This window comes from Phyllostomus discolor, chromosome 5 (assembly GCF_004126475.2).
Source record: "Phyllostomus discolor isolate MPI-MPIP mPhyDis1 chromosome 5, mPhyDis1.pri.v3, whole genome shotgun sequence".
Classification (NCBI taxonomy): Eukaryota; Metazoa; Chordata; class Mammalia; order Chiroptera; family Phyllostomidae; genus Phyllostomus; species Phyllostomus discolor.
Window position 1 is genome coordinate 64,130,372 of NC_040907.2, and position 24,411 is coordinate 64,154,782.

General features: G+C 41.0%; 2 protein-coding genes across 4 annotated transcripts in view; one reads left to right on the forward strand and one right to left on the reverse strand.

Annotated features, from left to right (window-relative positions):
- MCOLN3 (mucolipin 3) overlaps positions 1 to 10,179 on the reverse strand; it is a 36,675-nt gene extending 26,496 nt beyond the window's left edge. The window contains exons 1-3 of one of the 2 annotated variants that reach the window (XM_028513007.2): positions 9,785 to 10,179; positions 6,706 to 6,935; positions 4,107 to 4,274 (exon numbers count right to left, since the gene is read on the reverse strand). In XM_028513007.2, the coding sequence (XP_028368808.1) occupies positions 4,107 to 4,274; positions 6,706 to 6,933 (396 nt within the window). In that variant the 5' untranslated portion in view covers positions 6,934 to 6,935; positions 9,785 to 10,179. The other variant, XM_036026362.1, reaches the window with a different exon arrangement.
- Positions 10,180 to 22,348: 12,169 nt separating this feature from the next.
- The window catches only part of DNAI3 (dynein axonemal intermediate chain 3), a 79,018-nt gene continuing 76,955 nt past the window's right edge, over positions 22,349 to 24,411 (forward strand). The window contains exon 1 of one of the 2 annotated variants that reach the window (XM_036026363.1): positions 22,349 to 22,500. The gene's annotated coding sequence lies outside the window, so the exon portion shown is untranslated. The remainder of the gene's footprint in view (positions 22,501 to 24,411) is intronic. The other variant, XM_028513546.2, reaches the window with a different exon arrangement.

Genomic DNA, 24,411 nt, shown 5'->3' on the forward strand with positions numbered 1-24,411 from the left:
CCTTGGCCTCTCCACTCAGTTCCATATGCGGGTGGGCAGCAATCTACCTGTGGTGCCTCGGATGAATCTTGAACACAAATGGACAAACAAGAAAAACTGGCTCCTTCTACAAGAATTTTCTTCTCAATAAACAGCTCCATAAGTCAATCCATTTTCAGGCCAACACTTAGGAATAATCCTTTGGTCTTCTTCTCTCACACTCCACTTCCAATCCATCAGATAATCATGCATTAGTTTCCGATTACATCCCAAACCCAATCACTTCTCATTACCCTCACTGCTAATGCCCTAGCCTACTCCACCATCATCTCCCACCTGGTTAACCTGGTTTTCCAGTTTCCAAACTGGATTCCCACCACACTCTACCTTTGTAAAGAACTCATAGTCCTAAGTAAGTAAAACTCTTTGTAAGTAAGTAAAACTACTTTGTAAGTAAGTAAGAGTTTAACACATGTAAAACTCTTAGAAAAGTGATAGCCAAAACACAAACCTGTCTGAGACTCTGTTTCTGCTGTTTCTTCCTTGAGGTAGCCACAGGCTGCCTCTCCACTCTGTGGTCTGCTCTCTGCCCACCTCCAACACCTTATCAGAGATGCCTTCGCCCAGCACTTCTACTCTTTCACTCTGCCTGCTTCTTTTATATGTTTACAGTATGCTTGGAACCAACAGATAGAGATCCTTATTTACTGCCTATCTCTTCTTATTAGAATATGACTTCCTTGACTTTGTCTAGTTGTTCACTACTGTATTTATGTACCAAAAGCACTATCTGAGACATAAAATGCTAAAATTAGCCTTTGGTAAAATGTATTAGAGTCTCTCCCCTACAGTCACACCTGCCTCCTCTGCATTCTCCTTAAACGTGTTCGATCTTTCCAGGCCTACAGGGCCAGTGCTGCTGCTGCTCCTTCAGCCTGAAATATTCTTCCCTGGACTTTGAGTCCTCAAAGAGGTCTTTTCTGACCACCCTGGCTCCATAAAAGAAGCCACAGGCGTGAGTCTACAGGAGCTGAGCAGGGCTGCTAAGGACAGGACACTGTGGACACCACTCATTCCTTGGGTCTCCGGGAGCTGGAGCTGACTCAATGGCATGTCACATACACAGGTACCCAGCTGACCAGTGTCCCTGGAATGTGTGGTTTGTCAGGAAAGGTAAAGCTGGAAAGGCAAACAGGGGTCATGAAGTCAAGTCATACGCACCTGGGGTCTTGTAACCCCTCTGAATGCCCTCTATTTGTGAGGGAAACCCTACAGGAATTACCTAAAGATCTGAAACTCCTCACCACAGAAACTGTGTATCTGAAAGCTTGTAAGGTATTGAAACACAGATCTGAAGCACAGGGCTGGAGGTACCTGCTGACTTTACAAGCTACGCTATGGCCAGACTACCTTGCTGTGTAGAGGTGTGAGCACCTGCCAGGGCTGAATGGTCAAGGGCAAGTGGCAGGGCTCTGTCCAGCTAAAGGGCAGCTCTGGAGCCCAGGTCAGAGGACTCTGGGACCAGAATGTGGTGTGGGACCATGGCTGAAAGGCGGATGACCTATGGGACTGACGGATGGGTCTCCTAAGTGACTGTGGCCTCTGTGAGGTTTTTATCAGGCTGGGCACCTGTTCCCACTTGCCTCTGCAGCTCTGCCTTGAGAGTTTTTCACATAGATGCATGGGTCACAGGTCATCCTTTGGGAGACAATATAAGATGCATGAGAGACCCTTATCTGAGTGATGTGGCACCCAAACAAAGCAGATTTATGCCACTGCTTCTTTGTGACCCTTCTGTAATCACCTAATCCTAACACATATAAGGACCCTTTGAGCTTATTTATTCATTCACAAACATCTGAGTGCTTCTTATATACTCTGTCTTCAAAGGGTAAGTACACTAAATGCTGGGCACTGAACACTACATATAGATATACATACAGATATAGATATAGCTACATAGATATAAATGTACATAGATATGTAATGAATGAGGAGTATTATAAAATTAAATCTGTGATTTTAGGTGAATCCTATAAAAGATAGCCAAGAAGTGGTAAGGCACTGGGTAGGGAAGAAGGGAAGCCAACCAGAAGTAGGAATTTATAGGCTATGCTTAAACTGCAAGAGTAAATGGTTATAAGACACTGAGGCTTTTATATCTAAGCAACTGGCCAAAAAGAGAAACAAGTCAGGGGAGGGGGTGGGCAGAGACCATGAACCTGCTTTGTACAAAGCTGTCCTCAGGTGCCTGTGGCTGTCTGGCATGTAGCAGTGTGAGCGACTGTTTAGAAGTCACCTCATCTTGCTGATGAGGTGATGGCCGCAAGGCTGCAGAGTAGAGGAAATTTTGCAGGAAAAGGACAAACCCTTGAGGACTGCCCAGATTTAAGGGGCAGATGAAAGAAAGGAACCCAAGAAAGATGACCCACAAATGGCTGAGGAAAGCCAAGATATAATTTAAAACAAAATAACTAGTGTCTGGACATTCAAATATAAAAACAAATATAATCAACATAAAGTGATGTTATTACTAGCATTGGACCTGAATGAGTCCTCGAGATGGTCTAGGTAGAGGACACCTGAGGGCTAAACCCTTCAGGATAACTAATTGGTCACGGACTATCTCTAATTGCTGAGAAGCCACTGTCCTATCAGTTCCCCTTGGGGACCATCGTCTCAACCATGGAGATGCTTCCTTAAGCAAACAAAGCTCCCTCTCTAACAGCAGCCCATGCCGCCCCTCTTCAGTTCTCTGGAACCATGTAGAATGACTAACCTCATCAACCACAAAATCTCTGGTTATTCATGAACATTTTCATCAAGATATTTTTATCTTAGGCAAAAAATGCCTATAAAGCTTGGGAGATGGTGGGCAATCATCTGCCCAAGGTAAACCACCCTAATTAATATTATCTACTTGTAGACTAGAGTAAGGGATCTACATCCATTTCTACAATGAATATGGAACGAATGCTAAATAGTACTATATTTTTAAATTATTTTTAAGTCTACTAATAAAGGTAAAAATGTTTTAGGAGGAATTTAATGAACTGTTTACTTCATGCCTCTGTCCCCTCCCTGAAAAAAAAACAAAAACAACTACCAATTTGGCTTAGAGTAGCTTTAGAGAAACTTAATAAACTTAAAACAAAAATTCTGATACCATCTCCAGCGATATACTATTTTTTTCCTTATAAGTTGAATGACATAGTTCTCTTTAACAACTTATGCCGCTTACTTCTATTCCTGCAGATCTGGGGCCCAAGTTTGTAATCAGGACGCTAACAGAAAGCCATGGGGCCATAAGTACATGTCCCGCCTCAGCAGTTTACATCTCCCTGCGCATCTTGTCTTAGACAATGCGACTGCATTGTAACAATTGTTTGAAGAAACGTCGTGATAATTTTGAAATGTGGTCTGCAAGGTAACCCATGTGGAAATACTGACTTCAAGAACACTTTCAAAGATGCCTACAAAATAAGAGATGTAGGATCTTGAGAAACTACTGTTTATAGCAAAAGCAAACTGACTAGAAACTCAGAATAGGAATTTGACTCATCTGTATGGACAAGCTTACTTTTATGGCAGTTAATCAATATTACAATAAGATCATTGTCATGCATGGCATAAAAGCCTCACTTATTTTTTAAATGAACTTTCAAGTCCTGGTTGCTATATATACTCTGCAAAGTGAATATTCTCATTAAGTGCTTAAGAACCCCTAAAAACTATAAACTCTGAAGACTTAATGACTACTTACAACTAGGGTCATGGTTAATAATGTTAAATCTTTGAGGCTGTCATGGCAAACCATAGTTCTGATTCTTTTAATTAAGTCTCTAAAGTTTCTGTCTCTGTGTTAGCCAAAAGCTCTTGTAAAGGTCATTGGAAATATTTTTAACTACAATTTAAAAATGATTGCATACATATTGTTTACACATGTCATCACAGAAATGTTACCCTTCTCCATTTGAATGTCAGTTTCTATTATGCACATTGCTCACTATTTTCCAGTCTGTTCTTTCTCCCAAGTAGAGAATGCATATGCACCTCTGAGAGAAGAAAATCAAGTAAATTCCATTACTGTATCTGTGGACTTCAAAAAAACACAATGCTTGATTTACCTGGTTCACCGCGAAGAGGATCTGATTGTACACATCGCGCTGTGTGTACACTGCGTACGTGTCATCCGCTTGGTCCACATACTCTTTTAGGAAGAGGTGTTTGAATGCGACAGTGTTATCTTCCTTGAAAGCTACCACCATCTGGTTACTTAGCCCAAAAAAGACCAGCTTAAGAGAAAAAAAGAAAAAGTTAAGAGGGTGAAAAAGCAACAAAATAGAGGTCTCCACATAATCAATTTCTCTCTATTCAAGATACAGTGTCTAATTAATCCTGAATATGTTCAATAGAAATTAATCTTTGGTACTGTGAATTAATTTATCCTTAAAGATGATATTGGTTTCTAGATCTAAAGCAAAAGAAAATGGTTTTGCATCTTTTCAACATTTATTTTCACGTATGATCTTACTTATGGCATTGCCCCAGCCATCTAAAGCTTTAGGAGTTCAGAAAAGTCCTTGAGTTCTTCAAGTGTTCAGAGGAGCAAAGCCACTTTGGCTACAAAATAGGAAGGTTTACTGAAAAACGAATGAGAGAAAACCTGAAGTGTGTGCAGAACCAGGGCAGAGGACATTTGAGGAGCTAAGGAGGTGGCAGAGAACTTAGCGCTTTGGGAGGACATAATTCAACTAGAAGAACAGTGAGGAAAAAATATTAGTGGAAGAAATGGAGACAGGTGGCTTGGGGACTTGAACAGCAAGTAGGGAGTTTAAAAATGAATTCTGAAGGATATCAAGAAGGTATCTAGTATAAAGTAAGAAACACCTTAAATTAATCTAAGTCCGATAATCAAGCTATATTCCTAGCTCTAATTACCAAAACTGTGACAATAAGACCCGAAATGAAAAACATCCTTTGAACTCATCTGTAAGTTTTATTAATATAATGTATCCTTAATATCCATGCAGGATTGACCCCAGACTTTCACATGAAACCAGCTGTTCACACACAAAAAGTTTGTTTAACTGCACTGCTGTCACGGTAACATAAACTCCATCAATCATACCCAAAACCTTACTTTACTCCATCTCTCTTTCACCTCTCTTTCCTCCCGAACTGCCTCAATCTTTCTCTATTACCTTGTGCCACGCAGACACACACAAGCATACACCCACATGCCCGTAGTTTAGAACAAATGCTCTGACTTTGACCCCACAGTGAGGCAGGGTGTATTTTGTACGGGAAAAGGGAAGGACACTGAGCACCTGTGGGCCACACTCTATTCCAGGAACTTTCCTCATTCTAAGCCCATGGGATAGTTCTTCATGTCCTACTGTACAAAATGAGTACAGAAAGGCTCAGGGAAGTTAAAAGATTTTTCTAAGTCATATTACCAAAAAGTATATAGTTAAAAACTTGAATCCATCCAACAGACTAATCCCAAACTACACAAAGTACTCCAGAGTCTGACCAGAAAAATATAGAGTGGACAAATCTTTTCCCCTTTCTTCTCACTTGTACATGTATGCCCTATACTCTACACATGTCCCCTCTCCACACCTAACTCAGCTCCCATTTCCGAAGAGCCTCTTTAAGCTAAAAGTCCTATTTAAATCCTAACAACGTGGTAGTTTGATATTCCAGGAACTTCACATCTTTTGAAACTGACAACCAAAAAGCCTCCAGAGAATTCGCAAACACATTTTTACCAATTCATTCAAATACAGGAGGACCTCCTGTGTGCCAGTTCTGAGCTAGATACTGAGGATACAATGAAAAGTCACCATTCCCTGCCCTTATGGGCCTACAGGCGGACGAGCGGACCAATGGCTGAGACAGAACTGCTATGATTGGTAGGCTGAGCCAGGAAATGGGAAGACTAGAATGCCCATCATTTTACCCATCTTTCTTTTGCTACCAAAACACAAAGTCTCCAACTTAACAGAAAATCCACCTTCTTTTCCCCTGAAAACAGGGAATCTGCCACCAAGTCACCCTTGTTTGATTAGTTACAAAGTTGTCTTTATATATTTGCTTGATTGCTCAGATATAAATTAAGGAAAGGTCTCAATTAAGAAACCCTCAGTTCATTTCAAAAACATACCTAACTTACCTAAACACCTTTCACATGTTTATTACCAACAGGCTTAACATTTTAAACTATTGGCCAATTTTCCACTTGACCACTCTAGGACACATAGGAAGATGAGCTCCCTAAAAGATTAAGGAGTAATTCAGATCCTAAGTCTCAGAGGGAATAAATCTGTTTGAATTTCAGTTCTGTCCTTCTGGTTTCCTGACTATGACAGGCTATTTTACCTCACTAAGCCTCAGTGTTCTCATCTGTGAAATGGGAAAACCAGTATCTGTGATTTGTTTTAAGAATCAGATAAGATGATGTTTAGCCTCAGACACAATTCTCATTTAAATAGAAAATATTCATGTTCAAGCATTTGCTTTTAATAAGAGATAATTACTCTCACCAACAGAGAAACATATGTGCACAAGAGTAAATCACAACCAATATGAATAAAGAATCGCAAAATATAGGCTTTTCCAACTTGTCAAATACATACTGAGAGTGGAGCATCCACTTTCATGGTGATACATTAGAGAGAGTGCCCCAGCCTCTGAAGTCCTGATTCAGCTGCTGATGCTCACCTGGATAGTCACCATTGCAAGTTTTATAATTTGTATGGCAAGTTTCCATGGTTTTCTACCTCGAGCCCAGAATTTCTCACAAGGATTCATGAAAAAAAATTTGAGTTTTCGCCTCATCTGGTCTTCTAGCAGAAGCTCCTCAGAGGGAGATGTATTCTGGTTAAAAGTGCAGCAATTTTCCTCCTGATGAGAGCTGCAGCTACTTATAACTACCCCGGAATTTGCCATCTCTAGAGGAAAAAACAGACAAACAAACAAGACTGTTTGCATTCTGTAAGTAAAGACACAAGTTTGTATTCTTTGCCATTGCAGGACAGTTGAAGGAGTCTAAACTAAAGATCTGGTTTCAAATAAGCACCACTGCTTTCAACTGTACTTTAGATGTTTAGAGACTCAATTAGAATGTTACAAGCCATTTTTCTTTTTGTTTCAGTTATTAAATGAATATATACCCAGTTGAAATTTACCAGATGTAAGGGCTGCTTCTATTAGTAAAAAGTTACATGTACATGCACATATACACGGTAGGATTGGCTTCCTGTCTCATTCATAACAGCTGTAGTTGAAGCATGGGGTGTGACCCAAAAGCCCAGGTCAGGGGTTCAGAGGGTAGGTGGGCCTTGAAATTATGTGCAAAATGTTTTTTATATGTGCACATGGCCACTTTTCTTGGGGAGAAACTTAAAGATGTATCAGATTATCAAAAAAAGTTTTAAATCACTGAGCTCTGGTTGGTTTTTAATCCTGGTTCTATAACGTGATACTTTTATGACACAAGGCAAGTCACTCTGCTTCTCTGACCTCAGTTTTCTCTTCTACAAAACGATTATAACAGTAGCTGCCCTCATGTGATTGTATTGAGTGTTAAATTAAAATGCACATAAAACCACTGCATAGGGTCACTGCAAAGTGAGGCTGCATAAAAGCAAGCAGCCTCACCTTCCCTACAGCTCCAGCAGACAGAGCAGTTTTCTGAACAGCCAAGACACTGTGTGCCCTGGAGGCCTTAACTGTTCCACAATGCGGAGCACAGAAGCTCCAAATCCCAATGAGCACTTAGGCTGTTTCCAAATCTTGGCTATTATAAGTGTCCATCAGTAGATGAGTGGATCAAAAAACTGTGGTATATTTACACAATGGAATATTATGCAGCAGAGAAAAGGAGGAATTCCTGCCTTTTGTGACAGCATGGATAGAACTGGAGACTACTGTGCTAAGTGAAGTAAGTCAATTGTTGAAAGACAAATATATGGTCTCACTTATAAGAGGAGTCTAACAAACAAAATAAACTAATGAGCTAAATAGAAACAGAGGCATGGAATTAGGGAATAGACTGACAGCTGTAAAAAGGGAGGAAGAAGGTGGGGACTGATTGAAAGAAGGTGAAGGGATTAGTAAAAGAACATACATGAAGGACCCGTGGACATGGGCAACAGTATGAGGATTGACTATGGAAGTGGCAGGGGGCAGGCTGGGCAGAGGGGGCGTGAAGGGGGAAAAATGGGACGTCTGTAAGTATAATAAGACATCAAAAATGAAAAAAAAACCCCACAAATCCCAATCAGCCACGTCACTTATATTTGCCTTTTATTGGAGGCTTTACATTTCTGTAGCACATTTTACTTTTCAGAGTACTTCATACCTATTATTTCTATTGTCCATTTGAAAAGGATAAGGCTGATTTTATTGTGTTTATAGGCAGCTTTTCCAAGGTGACAAAGACGTCACTCCAGAAACTGGGACCTATCTTGGATTTTTCCTCCAACTGATAGTGATATTATGGAAGCCTGCTAAAAAGAAATACCTCAAACCTCCAGGGAGAGTAGCGTCCTGCCATTCAAAAGGCTGGCTCTGATATCTTCCCACTGTACTTGGAAATCGAGGGAGGATTCAAACTGTGCTAACACAGCATCTGACAAGTCACTTTTGGCACCACGCTGTTTTTCAAGGCTAGACTCCCACTTTGGTTCTGATTCAAACATTCTCAGCAAACATTTCCAAACAGTAAATATTGACTATAGAAACTAGGCATCGGAAAAGTTTTTACACTCTTGATTAAAAAATAATAATAATAAGGACATCACCGAGTCAATGACACATAAGACATATTTACAATAGCAAATGAACACCTTCAAAATGAAATAATTATGATAGAACTCATTAAAGTGTGGTTTGTATGTTAAAATTCCTTTCACAGTATAAGTACAATAATTCTTAAGTAAAGACATATAGGAAAGAAAAACCTTATTAATACCTTAAGATTTTCACTCAAGAATACATTATGCCCTTCTTCAAATAGGTATGATACTTTTAATCAGCATTTTAAAGGACTTATTACAAGACTTAAGACGAAGATGATTTTTTGTTGCCCAAAACTTACATATGAACACCAATATAATGAAGCTCTTCATAAAACATGTTGGTGAATTACAGATTTGAGGTCACATGAAGCCCTATTTTGATACAGGGAAAATTAAACTTTAAACAAACTGGTCACCTGCCATGTAACAGTAACCCACAGGAACAAAGAGAAAATGAGCCATCCCAATTAATTAATTCAGCACGTTGCACCGAGTTGTCCAGACGTTACATTATATACAAAAACACTAACCGCTAAACTTCCTGCAAACGTGAACTTACCGGCATCACTCACGCCCTTCCGAGCAGGGGCACTGTGACAACTGAAACCTGCCCAGACCCCTCCCCGCCAAAGGAGAGCGGGCTGCAGCCCTGCACTCCCGCCCCAGAGCGCAGATCGAACCCCCACCTCCCACCCCCCCCCCCCCAACCACGCGCGGGTACCCGGTGAGGGGCGCCAAAACGCCCGGAGGAGCCTCCTCCCAACCCGGCCCGCGCGCGCCCCCACTGACCTCGGCGGGGCGGCCAAGCAGGCGCTGCGCCCAACTGCTGCAGCTGGTGCCCCACTGCCACCTGTGTCCCTTCCATTGAGCCGACGTCCGGGGGCCCGACCCTCCCGCTTTCTGTCGCAGAAGGCTCGCGACATCACAGTTCCTCCCTGAGCTGCGGGCGCCGAGCCCAGGACACCTGATGCCTCCGGGTGGTGCGGAGCTGGGCTCACCTGCGACCCGCAGCACGCGGAGGGTGCGCCGGGCGGGGAAACCGGGCGATCTGGACGCGCAGGTTCAGCGGGCCTGGTTAGGTCTTCTCTGCCCCCGGGGGACCAGGTGCGTCAGGACACCGCTCTGCAAGTGTCTGAGGCCCAGCTCAAACCGGAGGAGCCGCTGCTGGTGGCATCCTCCCCCCTCGGGCCACTGGAACTCGTGTGGCCCCGCCCCAAGGCTCAATTCCCCTCCACGCCTTTCTGGGGCCGCCTTCCAGGAGGGCGGACAGGGGGAGGGAGGCTGTCGGAGTTACCCCCGGACTCGGACACCCCCACCCCTTCCCCACACGCCTCTCTGGTCCCGGTAAACAACTCGCACAATCCTACTCGAACGCTCACTGGTTGAGCAGAAGTGAGATGAAAGTACTCGTGCTTTAGAGCCAGAGGGGCCAGCCCTCGGGTCCCATTCTTCTCACGTGGTCGGCAGAGGGGGCGGGATGCCAGGATGCACGCTCGGAGTCTGGCTGCTGGTCGGGGTGCTCAGTCCTTCCTCTCTAACAGCTGTGCACTCTGATTCTTGTATACAGGAAAAATCATGACATACGCCTTTTCAAGCCTGAGACTTGGACCCTCTCTTAGGCCTTCCAGTTTCACAAAATTGCTTTGAAGTCAACGAACTGTTGGCTAGACTCCTCTAGACCGGGTGCTGGGACTTAAAGAGCCCTGGAAATCTCTTAGAAGAATCGGGACTAGAAATACTTGAGGTAGTGACAACAAGTCTGTGCCCGGTTAAACTTTAGTCAAGCTCCTAAACTTTCTCCCAGGTTCATTTGTGCACTTCCTTAGTAAAAACCCAGTTTCAGCAATAACTCTGCTAAGTCAGTTTACCAGAACCTCCCTCCCCCCAACACACACACCCTCAAAATCTGATGGGGTTCTTCATCTTCTATCGTCCTTCAGGTGACGTCTGATCAGCCTGGCCTGTTTTCAGCTGGGTACATTTAGCCAGAACCTCCTTCACCCCTGTAGTTTTTCATCCCCTGAACCATACCAAATTTAGAATTGATCCCTGTCTCTCTCCCCCACCGTGAAACCCCATTACAGTGGTCCCTACAACTATCTCTACAGTCCTGAATAAAGTGTATTACACCTTTAACAAGGGCCTTTGAATATTTTTTCTTGGAGAATAGACCTCCAACCATAATCTTTATTTTATTATTTTTTTAATCAAACCTGAGTTTACTCCTTATCAGGAATAGATCAGGAACTTTGATTAATTTAAATTACAACCACTTTGGATATATTTTAATAGATTTGGGGGTGGGTAAGTTTGTAAAAATCACTGAATTTTCATAACAGGTAATTTCCCAAATTATATCAAGAGTTGTCAGACCCTTTACAAAATCTTTTTCAAATCCTAAACTAGTTTGCATGGATAACTTATAAATGGAAATACCTTTTCTTGCAATGGGGTACAAGAATTGCATGCTGTTCGTTAACCTGAATCCCAAGTGCTGTGAACAAAATAGATGCTCAAAAGGCTATAATAATTGACACACTCAATTCTCAAGTGTAATTTGGAAAATATAACTTAATCTCTAAAGCCCAGATGCCTCCACATGTTTCACACCATTTCCTTACAATAACAGTGAAGTCATCTTGCCAATGGAAGTTTGAAATGCTTGACTTTTCTGAAACAACCTAAACTTTGGAGAGGTTCGCAGGTATAAATGATAACCCTGACTTAACCCTAGATTTGACTTAAGTAGACACACGAATAGAAAAAGCCAGACTTTGGACTCAGATGGTGGAGTCTCAAATTCCCTTCTGTTCCACTTAGTGAGTGACTCAGGGAATTACTTAACCTCTTCACCTCCCATTCCTTCTATGTATAATCCATTTAATAATAGGGTACAGGCAAAGCATTCATTACTGGGTCTGGCATATTGATTTTTTGGGGGGTCTTAATTAGTAAAAGAATCAACCATGTTCGTGAATTGCAAGACAAAAAGATGTTAATTCTCAGCAAGTTTATTTATAAATTCAACCTAATATTGATCAAAATTCCAGCAAGCTGTTTTATAGAAATTGCCAAGCTGATTCTAAAATTCACATGGAAATACAAAGAGCCTAGAATAGGCATACAATTTTTAAAAATAAGGACAAAACTGGAGGACTTATCCTACCTGATTTCAAGACAGTTTTGTATGTGTGTACAAATACATAGAATATATGTAGACAGTGGAAAAGACCAGAGAGTCCAGAAGGAGATTCACATATACATCAGTCAGTAGATTTTTGACAAAGGTTCCAAAAACAATGTAAAGGGAAAAATTAAACCTTAGCAATCAACATAGCCATACTACTGACTTAAACAAATATATTGACACCAAGTCAAAAGGAAGAACACAGGAGACTCTGCCATGCAGAGTCAAAGATTAAGGTCACCACTTTGGGAGGATGACAGGAGCACATCAGAGAAGCAGTTAAAACCTAAGTGGTCAGCTTGCTTGTAACTGTCATGTTCCACGTGCACGTGCCTGGCCCTGCTGGTAATTAGTTCATGCAAATGCAATAAAGATTAATAAGTTAGTATACATACTAATCCAATGAATGATATTTCAATAAATAACAAGTTTTGCAAACAAAACTCCCTGAATTGGTGACGTCAACATATTTTTATGCAATACTATTGATCTTGTTAGTACACCCCAAATGTACATTATCTGAGTACTACCTAGTCATGTTTGCTGCATTTTCCAGTGTTTGAATATTCACTAAATAATATAGTTCTTTGCAAACAGGTAAAACATTTTCATTGTTAAAAACGTAAATGAGAATTCTGGCCAGGTGGTGGAGTAGGTAAACTCTGTCCTTGTCTCCTCCCACAATTACATCAAAGTTACAACTAAATTATAGAACCACCATTATTGAGAACCACCTGCACACTAGCTGAACAGAATTCCTATACTAAGGATATTTAGAAGGCTTGTGGAGATGGGTATGAGGATCAGAGACATAAAATGGGCAGGTCTCATATCCATGGTGTGGAGATTAAGAATTGGAAGGGATCCCTGGCCAGTGGGGCTCAGCTGGTTGGAGTGTTGTCCCATAACCGAAAGGCTGCAGGTTCAATTCCCAGTCAGGGCACATACCTAGGTTGGAAGGTTTCAGTGGAGGTCTGGGTACATAAAGGAGGCAACAAATCAGTGCTTCTCTTTTGCATCAATGTTTCTCTCTCTCCCTCCCTCTCTCTCTAAAAGCAATGAAAAATGTCCTTACGTGAGGATTAAAAAAGAAAAAGAATTGGGAGGGATATCTCTGCAGGGGCCTTCCCTAAGGAACAAAAAGTCCCAGTCTCACACCAGGCTCCCCAGCCTGAGTCAGCAGTGCTAGGGAGAAGAGTACCCATAACAAGTGGCTGTGAAAACCAGTGGGGATTGTGTCCTAGAAAGACAACAGGGTGCTAGAGACCAAGGTCTTAAAGGGCCCATAAACAGACTTACAAACTCACTTGCTGTCATCCTCAGGCAGAGGCAGCAGCTCCAAAAAAGCCAGGACTGCAGGGAAGAACTAAATTGACTAACTTCAGGGTCAGGGCTGGGGGGCAGGGGCTGGGACAGCTTTCTCTAGGGACAGAATCAGTGGCCTATGCTCTCCATTAACCTGGCAAACACCTCTGCCCAGCCCTGATGACTCCCAACCAACTTGCAGTCTTGGCTGGAACTTCTTTTAGTGGCTCCCGCATACAAGTGGCCTACCTCAGTTCATGCTGCAGACTTTTCCAATATCTCTCAAATATCTACAAATACCAAACAAGCCACTGTGTTCCTTTTAGTTCTTGCTAAGTGGTCCCATATCCACCAAAAGCAACAAATGGTCTCAACTTTCATTGTAACTCCCATCGAGTAGCCCCAAACCTGGCATAAGCAGTGACCAGTCTTGACCTGAAACTTAGGTTCAACAAAGTGGCCACAAGCCTGGCACAAGTGGTGGTTGACCTTGGCTTGCACTAGAGATTCTCTCAAGAGGCTTCCAGACTCAACAACCTGATGGCCAGCTTCAGACCAGACCAGAGCACCACCACACCAGCTCCACAAGTGACACACCCTAAGGGTGGTCTCAGCAGGCACCAGAGCCTTGCTGAAGTGACTCTTACTCTATACTGTTTGCTCCACACACAACAGTTCATTTGCTACAGTCATGGGCAGCCCTCATAGCCAGCAAGCCTAAAGGTCAGTCCCACTCCCTGACATGCCAACAGCAATCAAAACCCAACTACATAGGAGGCACACACAACCCACACAGGGGACACCCTGGAGCACTTGGCTTAGGGAGACTGTACCACAGGGCCCCACAGGACACCTTCTATAAAAGCCACTCTGTCAAGACCAGAAGATGTCACAGATCTACCTAATACATAGACACAGTGAGTCAGCCAAAATGATAAGATGAAGAAACATGTCCCAAATGAAAAAACAGGACAAAATTGCAGAAAAGGAACTAAATAAAATAGAGACAAGTAATTTACAAGATATAGAGTTCAAACCCTGGTTATAAGGATGCTCAAGGAACTTAAGGGAAGAATAGATAAACTCAGTGAAAACATTAATAGAAAGATAGAAAACCCCAAAAGAGCCAGTGAGAACTGAAAAATACAATAACTGAAATTTTAAAAAATACACTAGAGAAAATCAACAGATTAGAGGAAGAAAAGGATCAGTAAACAATCTGGCAGACAATGTAGTGGTAAACACCCAATTAGAACAGCAAAAGAAAAGAATTTTTTAAAAAATGAGGATAGTTTAAGGAACTCTAGGTCAACATCAAACAAACCAACATTCACATCTTAGGTGTACCAGAAAGAGAAGAGAGAGGGCCAGGGACCCCATACCTATTTGAAGAAATAATGACTGAAAACTTTCTTGTCTTGATGAAGGAACTAGACATACAAGTCCAGGAAGCACAGAGAGTCCCAAACAAGCTGAACCCAAAGAGGCTCACACAAAGGCACATCATAATTTAAATGCCAAAGGTTAAAAACAAAGAGAAAAATCTTAAAAGCAGCAAAAGAAAAGCAGTCAGTTATGTACAAGGGAGCTCCTATAATGCCATCACCTAATTTCTCAACAGAAATTTTTCAGGCAAGAAGGGAATAACATGAAATATTCAAATGAGGAAAGGCAAAGATCTATAACCAAGATTACTCTACTAGCAAGACTATCACTTAGAATTCAAGGAGAAATAGTTTCTCAGGCAACAAAAAGCTGAAAGATTTTGTCCCCTTTAAACCAGTATTTTAACAAATGTTAAAGCAACATCTTGAAGTAGAAAAGAAATGATAAAAGCAATATGGAGTTACATCAAAAAATTAAAACTGGAGCTGCCTTATAACCCAATGATTCTATTTCTGGGAATTTATCTGAAGAAACCCAAAACACTAATTTTGAAAGAATATATGCACCACTATGTTCATTGTAGCATTTTTTACAATAGGCAAGATTTGAAAGTGGGCCGAGTGTCCATCAGTAGATGAGTAGATAAAACAACTGTGGTACATTTACACAATGGAATATTACTTGGCCATAGAAAATAAGGAATATTTACCCTTTGCAACAACATGGATGGATCTGGAGAACAATATGTTAAGTGAAATAAGCCAGTCAGAGAAAGTCAATATGATCTCACCTCATTTGTGGAATGTAATGAACAAACTGAACTAACAAGCTAAACAGAAATAGACTCATAGATAGAGAGCAGCTGAAAGTCAAGGTGGGAGAACTTAGGAGGGGTGGAGGGATTGAGCGAAAAAGAGAAAGAACTCATGGACAGGGACAATGGTGTGGTGGTGGGGGTGGGGGAGGTGGAAGAGGGTATGGAGAGGATAAATGGTAATGAAAAAATATAAAAAATAAATGAAAAATAAAGAAAGAGTGAATAAAATAGTATGAACAGAAAAAAGAAATGAAAAGATAAAAATGTGAATAAGAAAATATAAGAAAGAAAAAGATTCTCACTGAAAAAGGCAAACACTAAAAGCAGTGGATCAACTAACTATAAAGCTAATACAAAGATTTAAAAAAAAGTAGAAAGATTGCATAAAATTATGAAGATAAATTAAAGAAATACAAACACACACACAAGAAGTAAATAATAATGATGAAAACAAACATAGAGAGGGTGAGTAAATATCATAGTGATTTTAGAATGTGTTTAAATTTAAGCAACCACCACCTTAACATAGCTTGGTGTATATGAAGCCTTCTCAAAAACCCTGTATGCTTTAGAGTAACATAGCTCAGCTGAAAGTCTCAGGTAGCATAGGTATTAAGTCCCGTATATGTCGCCCCTATTTTTCCCCTTTCTGTCTCTTTACATTTATGTCAGTGATTTTCCTTCCACCTTAATTCCATCTCTTTGTTTTTTCATTAAAATGTTTATGTATTTAACACATATATTCAACAAGTATTTATTGAGGACCTCCTATATTCCAGTAAAGGTATTAGGTACTATTGATAGAAATATGAATAAAATATAAGCCCTACTCTTAAATATCTTAGAGTCAAGAAGATAATTTTTTTTAATTTTGAGAAAATTTCAAATACAGTCAAGTACAAGAAAGCAAACACTAATCCCACTTAATACTTACAACCCCTAAATTCAACACATTTTACATCTCATTTTGTTTCTAGTCTTTATATTTTATAAGAAATGATATAATAAAACATTATAAAGTTAACCATCCCTTTCCAAATGCAACCTTCTGTCACAAATTGGAGTGAATCTCAGTTCATTTGTAATATTTTTTTCACATACATGTATCCATTACATAGAAATCATTCATGCATTTTTTGTACACAAAGATGGCATCACTCCATACATAATCATCAGCATTTACCTCATGCTTTTGATTCTGAGCTACATCCAGGAAAGGTTATTTATTTTAGCAGCTTTATGGTAATTGGTTGACTATACCCTACCACTGTATCCATTTTCCTACTGATGGACATTTAGATTGCTTGCATCTTTCACCATTACAAAAAAATTCTCCAGTGAACATCTGTGAATCATTTCCTTGTGTACATGGGTAAGAGTTTCTCTAAGGTAAATATCCTAAGTAGATTTTCCAGGTTATGGAATATCTACATTTTCAGTTTTAATAAATACTGCCAAATACTCTCCGAAGTGATCATTCCAAATCATTTAATGAACATTTCCAGTGCACCTTCTATATGGCAGGTATAGATTTAGGCACTGGGGATGCATCAGTAAAAAAGACAAAAATTTCTGTCCTCTTTGAGTTTACATCTTACTGGACAAAGTCAATGACCACAATAAGAAAATTATAGAGTGTGTCAGAAGGTGATAAATACTATGGGAAAAATAAAGCAGAGAAAGGAGAAACAGGAGTGAACAGTTTTAGAGTGGGGGCAGGACTCATTGAGAAGTTAACATTTAAGCAAAAACTTGAAGGACTTCTGTTTCAAGTGCTCCAGAGAGAGGGACTGGCCAATGCAAAGCGGGAATGTGCCTGCTTTATTTGAGAAAGCCCAAGGAGGACAGCATGTCTGTAGCAGCATGAGCCACGGGAAGGAATGTCAGGAAATGAAGCTAGAACCCACGGCCAGGTTATGCCGGCCACTGTAGGCCACTGTGGGGACTTCAGATTTGACACAGAAAGATAGGGGAGCCGGTGGAGCGTTCTGAGCAGAATGGCATGATTTGACTTCTGTTTCAAAACTGTACCCGTCTTGCTGCAGTATTGAAAATATTTCCCCAAAGGGTAAAAGAGGGAAGCAGACTAGTCAAGGAGAACTCTCAGGTTTTTGCCTGGGCAACCATAAAAGTAGAATTGCCATCCGCTGAGGTGAAGAAGGCCGCCATGAGCAGGTCAGCGGGGCAGCATCAGAGCACAGCCCTGAGTGTGTTGGACATGTCTGCTGACATGTTGAAGGCTGTTGGAGGCTGTTGGTTTGGTCTTATTTTCACATCTCTCATGAGCTGATAATTCTGTAAAATATAATTCAAATAAATTGCTAGAAAAATGGAATGAAGACATTTAAAATACTAATCTCAATTTTGTTGATACATAACAAAGTAATTTTCTATCAAATTGCCATCAAGTTTTACAAACTTCACTCCCTGTATTTCCTTTGCCACAGACAGGTAAAAACTATTTCATGGACCAGTGGGCCAGTAACGTATATTTCCTAGCTGGCTCAGACACCGGGGATACCCTTGGGGTAACTCTGCATTAGACATCCTAGTGGAAAGGTCTAGTAGACAGCTGAATATTCACATCTACCTTTAATCATCACAGAAGGACAGAGGCGATGTCTATAAATTCTCTTTGAACATAATTAAAGATTAAATCTGGCTGAACAACTAATCATTCATTAAGCATGTGCCTCATTTGAGACACCGTGCTGGTCATATACCTAGCAGAAATAGGGAAAAACTGATTTCTGTTAACAAACGTGTGTTCTTTTTATTTACACTTGAAATAATTTATTGAGCATAGTATTCCAAACTAGATAATTTACTGGGAGCACATTGAACTGTCTAAAATTTAGATATTAAAACTGGCTGAACTCAGAGATTGGAGCATTATCTTTTGATTGAACCTTGTGATTTGTAGCCTCACGTGACAAAAATGTTTAACACAGATTTTATTTGAAATCTGAAGCTGCCTGCTTGGTAGAGAGAAGAATTCGTTTTTCTCTCTCTCTCCTGCCATGTGAGTGGTTCCCTGTGGAAACCCAAACCAATGGAAAACCTGTTTCCTTTTCATTACTGTGAGGCTCCATTTCTCTTGAAGAATACCCGCTAGGACAGCAACAAGGTTGCTCTCCATTTTCATCTGGCTGGGCCCTGATTATCAGCCCAGATTTTGCACATGTAAAACTGAAATATAGACAGTTTAATAGCTTGCCTGATGTCACTTGTCTAGCAAGTGACAAATTTACGCTTCAACATAATATTCTAAGGACAATATTATTTGAGGGACTCCACTTTAAAAATTATTTAAAGCACCCTCATGGTCATAGTCATTATATGTGTAGAACTGAGATTGCCCTGGCTCCTGATGCCTGTGGGTATTGCATTAATAGTTCTGTCACCACCGTACAATGACTCTCCCACCATCAACTGTTTAAGTATAGAGAGTAGAGTCTCACCCGTACTCACGAAGAAGTCCATTCTGCTCCCACATGGCCCTGTGTTTTCCTTCTCAGCTCCTGAATTTGCCCATCTAGAGACATCTGCTGCCGACGGCCTGCACACCACCTGTAGGGCCTGAATGAAACCAGCAGTTCAGGGTTGGGCAGCGAGGGGTGGAGGGGGCCTGTGTCTTCTTTAGTCTCCATTAGACTCAAATTCAGTACAGAAATGGTTAAGAATGCCTTTCTCCTCGCTTTAGTGTTGCACATATTCCAATTTCTTATTGAAGTTTCAGTCCTTTTTTTTTTTTTTAGAAATGCCACATTGTGTCCTCTCCTCCTGTATCTAAGCTTTGTTCTCAAGTGGGCTTTTCTGTCTGTTTTCTCACTTCTGAAGGTGACCACTCTTCTGGGATGTGCCTCAGCTCCTCATGCAATCAGGTGTGATGGGTTCCCCAGGCCGACTGTCAAACTCCCAGCGGTTTAGGACTCAAACAGGACAACGTCCTTTCCTACCACCTTCCTCCCTCCCAAGCATACTGATGCAAACAAAACAGAACAACTCCTATTCAACATCCTCAACTCTTACTTTCTGAGCTGTTTTTTTTTTTTTTTTAATCTCCAAAGAGACATCCCCTGGAGTTGTCTTTAAAGAAAAGAAAAGGAAAGGCTTGATGGCTCAGCCAGATCACAAGATTATAATCTTTACTTCCTTAAATCTGACTGCAAAGCATTATGGACTTTTTTTTAAGAAAAAGAAATTATTTGGAAAAATATAAAGAAGGTTTTGTTAGAAAGGGCTTCTAAATTTGCTTTAAATGTAGTCAACACATATTTTATTAAATATCCATGTCAGACACTGTGCTAGACAGTGGAAATATAAAGGAATGAGACACCAACCCTGCCCTAAAGCCCAGTGGGAGACACATCCATATAAACAAGCCATCGCAACACAATGAATACTTGCTGTAGTGGACAGAGAAGAGAGTGGCTAATTCTGTTGGGTGCCTGTATGGCTTTACAGAAAGGTGATATTTGAGTTGGATCTTGAAAAATAAATAGGAGTTTATCAAGTAGCAAAGATGAAGAAAGGAGTTTTAGAGTAAGTTGGAGGTGGAGGTAGAAATAGCAAGATGGACAGATGCACAGATGTGAAAGATATAGCACATTTGGGAGGTGGTCAAGAGCTCCGTGTAACCAGAGCTCTGCCTCTCACACTGGGACATGCAAGCCCCTGGGCTGTGTGTAGCAGTGTGCTGTGGAAAAACACAGAGTGAGCATGTCACAGCTGCCTGGGGCTTCACTGAGTGTATTCAATTTCATGTCAATTTTAGTTAATAGTGATTTTAGGCATGTTTTCAGTTTTATTGAGGTATAATGACATATGACATTTTATAAGGATTTTAGGCATTTATAAAAGTTAAAACAAACATGAATACTTTGTAAAGCAGAATAACTTATTTATATGAAACAAATACATGTAATTTGCAGGAATCTGTTTCAAGCTATCACGCCTCTTTCCATCAACCTATTACCAACTCCCTATCCCTATGGTTTCATGGTCCTCGGCTATTACAGACATTATTTGAGAAGCACTAAGACTAAAATGTTGGGTTAAGCTGGGGAAAGAGGCAAGAAATGAGGTTAGAAAAAAATAGCTCATTATCCATATACCTTTAAGATACCTTTCAGAACCCTATTTGTACAGGGTTTCATACGCCAGATGGAGGATATATAAGTAGGTGACGTTGGGATTGAATCTTTGCTGTAAAATACTTTTCAGGAATTTGGCAAAATAAATTAGAAAGGAGGAGGCAGCACAAGTCAACAAACTATTATTATCCTCCAGGTGAAAAACAAGGCACACCTGAAATAAGGCAGAGGCAGTGCGGATGGCCAAGAAGAGATGAATTTTTTGAAAGCTATTTAGAAAATAAAAACAATAAGAGAGTGACAGGTTGACTGTGAGCAGTAGAAGAGGGGTTAGGGATGACTGAGATTTCTGGCTCTTCAAACTGATGGGCAATGGATACTATTACCTAAGGTAGAAAATAAAGGAGGAAAAAAGTTTCCAAAGATACTGGAAAGATGGCTGAAAGACAATGAGTCGACTCTGCTAAGTTGTGATGCCTATGGTACAGTAGTTCGTTCATTCATCCTCTTATGAACTCAGTATCTTTATTTAGCAACCATCAAACATGGTGAACTAACCTGTATTTGGAAATGTCCAAAAAAGAGTGAGAATGCAGGTCTGGAATTGAGGAGATGGAGAGTAAGTACAGAAATGGAAGTCATCGATGAGTTCAGAGAGATGGCTGAACCAAAGGGAGTAGGTGTGATGGCAGAAGGAGGTGCAAAGAGTGAGAAAAGAATCAGCACTGAGCCCAGGGGAAAAGGTACCATTCAGTGTGGGGAGTGAGTGGAAGAGCCTGGGGAAAGGTTGTCACAATGATAAGTCCTCCTCCTGTTTTGTTTTGTAAAAGTAAGTTACTTTAACAAGTGACTCCTTTAGTAAAATTTATTTGCATTTTTGCAGACTCAAATTCTTCAGAAGTTTGAAATAATGGAAATTTGAAGTCACGTATATGATCACTCTACACATCATGTAAAGTCTTACCTAATTTAGGATCATTAAATTTCAGATATGTCAACAAGTCTTGTCTCGTTGAAATGTTTTCACTTAAATTGAGTGTAAAAAATTAATTTAGACCAATTACAGCAGTCAATTGCATTGCTTTATTAAATTCTGCCAGCTTACAAATAATCAGTTACAATGATTTTTTCAAGGCTGGGGAAACAGTGTTCAGGGAGAGGAGCTTCACTGTATGAATCCCATAGGTCTCATAATAGTGGATAAAATGAACCCTGGTGTTCCTCAGGGGGTTAATCTTCCTCCCCTGAGACTCATACTTACAATTTGAGTTAAACTCTCTACACAAGTTACTTTGACAAGAACAAAAGGTAACACTTCAGAAGATAATCGAACCAATTATCTCTCCTTAACGCTGAAACTAGAGCAGGTTTCTGGGAGGGCCCAGCTGGCTATTGGGGTAAGCAGGGCAGCTGCTTTAAGATGCTAACGCCGCAATCTTCCCATCGCACTGCCCTCCCTGCTGCTGGAGCCCACACATAGTCTAGAATTCTTTTGAAAAGGATTCTCCTTCAGGGACGCTTGCGCTGGGCCAAGCCGATCAGACCTGGGGTCAGGTGGAGCGACAGTCCTCAACACAGACACCCTTTGCACAACTCCTTCCTTCCCTGAAAGTGGAAACTGCAGGCCTGGCCCTCTTTCACACTACGTGACGTTTTCATCATAGCAACCAATCACAAGCCTGTTCTGAGGGACTGTTAGGGAACGGAGACAGTATTGGTACTGGAGCTTTGTCAATCTCTGCTGAATCACCGCCTCTTTTCTCTTAGCAACGGATGCGTCACAGCAACAGCCTGTAGAGAAGCTGAGGTTTGTGCTCTTATTTTTCTGAGAGAAGAGTCACACTTCCATCTTCAGCCCCAGAAGGAATTTTTCCCTAAGGTACTGCAACGAGGCTGCTTTTCTCTTCAGTTTAGCAGTATCAGGTAAGGGAAGCTCTGAATAGGAAAGGAGGCTTGGAAAACAAGTATTTTACTCACTTTTTCAAGAGCGTCGAAACACTTGTAGTGCCAGCTATGTGCTAAAAGCAGTGAAGACTGCAAAAAACTACAAAATTTTTCCTACTTTTAAAAAACCTCCAGCCTAGCTAGAAGACAAAAATAACAACGAGTTAGCAGTTAACGATACTTTCAAGAACTTTGAAGGAAGGTACTGAGCGTTATTCACAGGTCGTATTATTCCCAGTGTCTACCACGTTGTCTGGCACATAGTGGAAGCTCAATAAATGATGGATGGATGGATGGATGGATGGATGGATGGAGAGGAAAGCAGAATGATCCTGGTTACTCAAATGCTGAAGTCCCGCAGTTAGGGAGATGACTTCAGGGCTGTTAAGAGGGGGCCGGAGTAGATCAAGAGAGAAGAAACTAAAGGGGGAAACATTAACTCTTTGACAGTAAGGACCTTGTCTTGCGCATCTAGTGACCTCCAGTACCTAATTACTGCTCCATTTTTCTCTTCTTCTGCCCAGTGTATGCTGAATGCTGAATAAATTCACAGCAATTTCCAGGCCCTCTGCCTTTGCAAAAGCCTGGCATAATTATGTGCACTACAGTGTGATTAGAAAGTGTCAAGAACAAAGTTGTTTACACCTCTGAGTGAGAAAGTTGGGGAGGCTTAAGGGAGAAGGTCATATTGGAGTTGAAGCTTGCAGAATGTGTGTGAGTTAGGCAAGCAGAGAAATGTGTGCACGGTGTGGAGCAGGTGTGGCTGGAAGGGAGAGGGATTCCCTACAGAGGGAGACAGGGAGACTCTCTGGAGATACGGGGACTATTTAGAGATTGGAGCGTGATCCTTTAAGGCTGGAGTAGAACTCCAAGAGTGGATGTGGTGAGGCAGACTGTGAAGGGTGTTAAAGGTGATGCTTACACATTTTTCTTGTTTTGCAAAGTCTGGTCTGCAGACCACTGTGCAAGACTGCCTCGCAGTGATTTTTAAAATGCAGGCTTGCCCAGACTTGCAGAATCACAGGGACTCCAGGAAGTGTGCATTTCGAATGAGCTCCATTTTTTCACTAGTGGAGGAGAATGTTGCTGTGGGCAAGAGAGACTCACATTATTATATTCCCCAGTATACAAGGAAATGACTTGTTAAGATCTGCATTTTAAAAAGAGGGCTGTGAAGGTGTGTCCTGAGGATGACTATTCTGGTTGGAAAAGGGTTGGGGAGACCAGTTAAAAATGTCCATGATCCAGGTGGAGGGTGAGGGGAGGGGAATCTGTGGGCAGAGAAATAAAATCACATGTTTATTTTTACTAACTGCTGATGGAAATGTATGCATTTTGTAACAAACCACAAGACCTGTGAGTGGTTTGTCACTAGGAGAAATTACAGCTTTTTTCATATTACACTATGGATGTTACGGATATCTGACTTGTTCTCCTCACAGCTTCAAAGTTAAGGTAGTAATTAGAATCACTGCAAGATCTTGTTATTTAATGTATTAAAAAAGAAAGACATAAATTATTGTATCATAATTTTAAAAATATTTTGATAACTGTACCATTTCAATAAAATTGGTCTCCCTTGTAATCCCTTGTTTTTATCTGATGCATGGGCCTCACCAGGCTGCCAAAGGCGTTCCCGGCACCAAACAGCTAGGGGCTCTGGTACAGGAGGACATGTTAAAGGCCTGAACACATGGAAGTTATAGAAAGGAGGGCTTGGAATTCAGGAGACATTTCAAAGAATAGCATCTACTTAAATGAGTCTTCTGTCTTGGAAAGAGGTGGAGGTCAGTTGGAGCAAGTGTAACAGACTAATTGGAAGTGTAGGAACAGTTATTTCTGAGGGGTAGAGGTTGTGCATTTGTCAGAAGACCACTGAAGAGCCTAGGA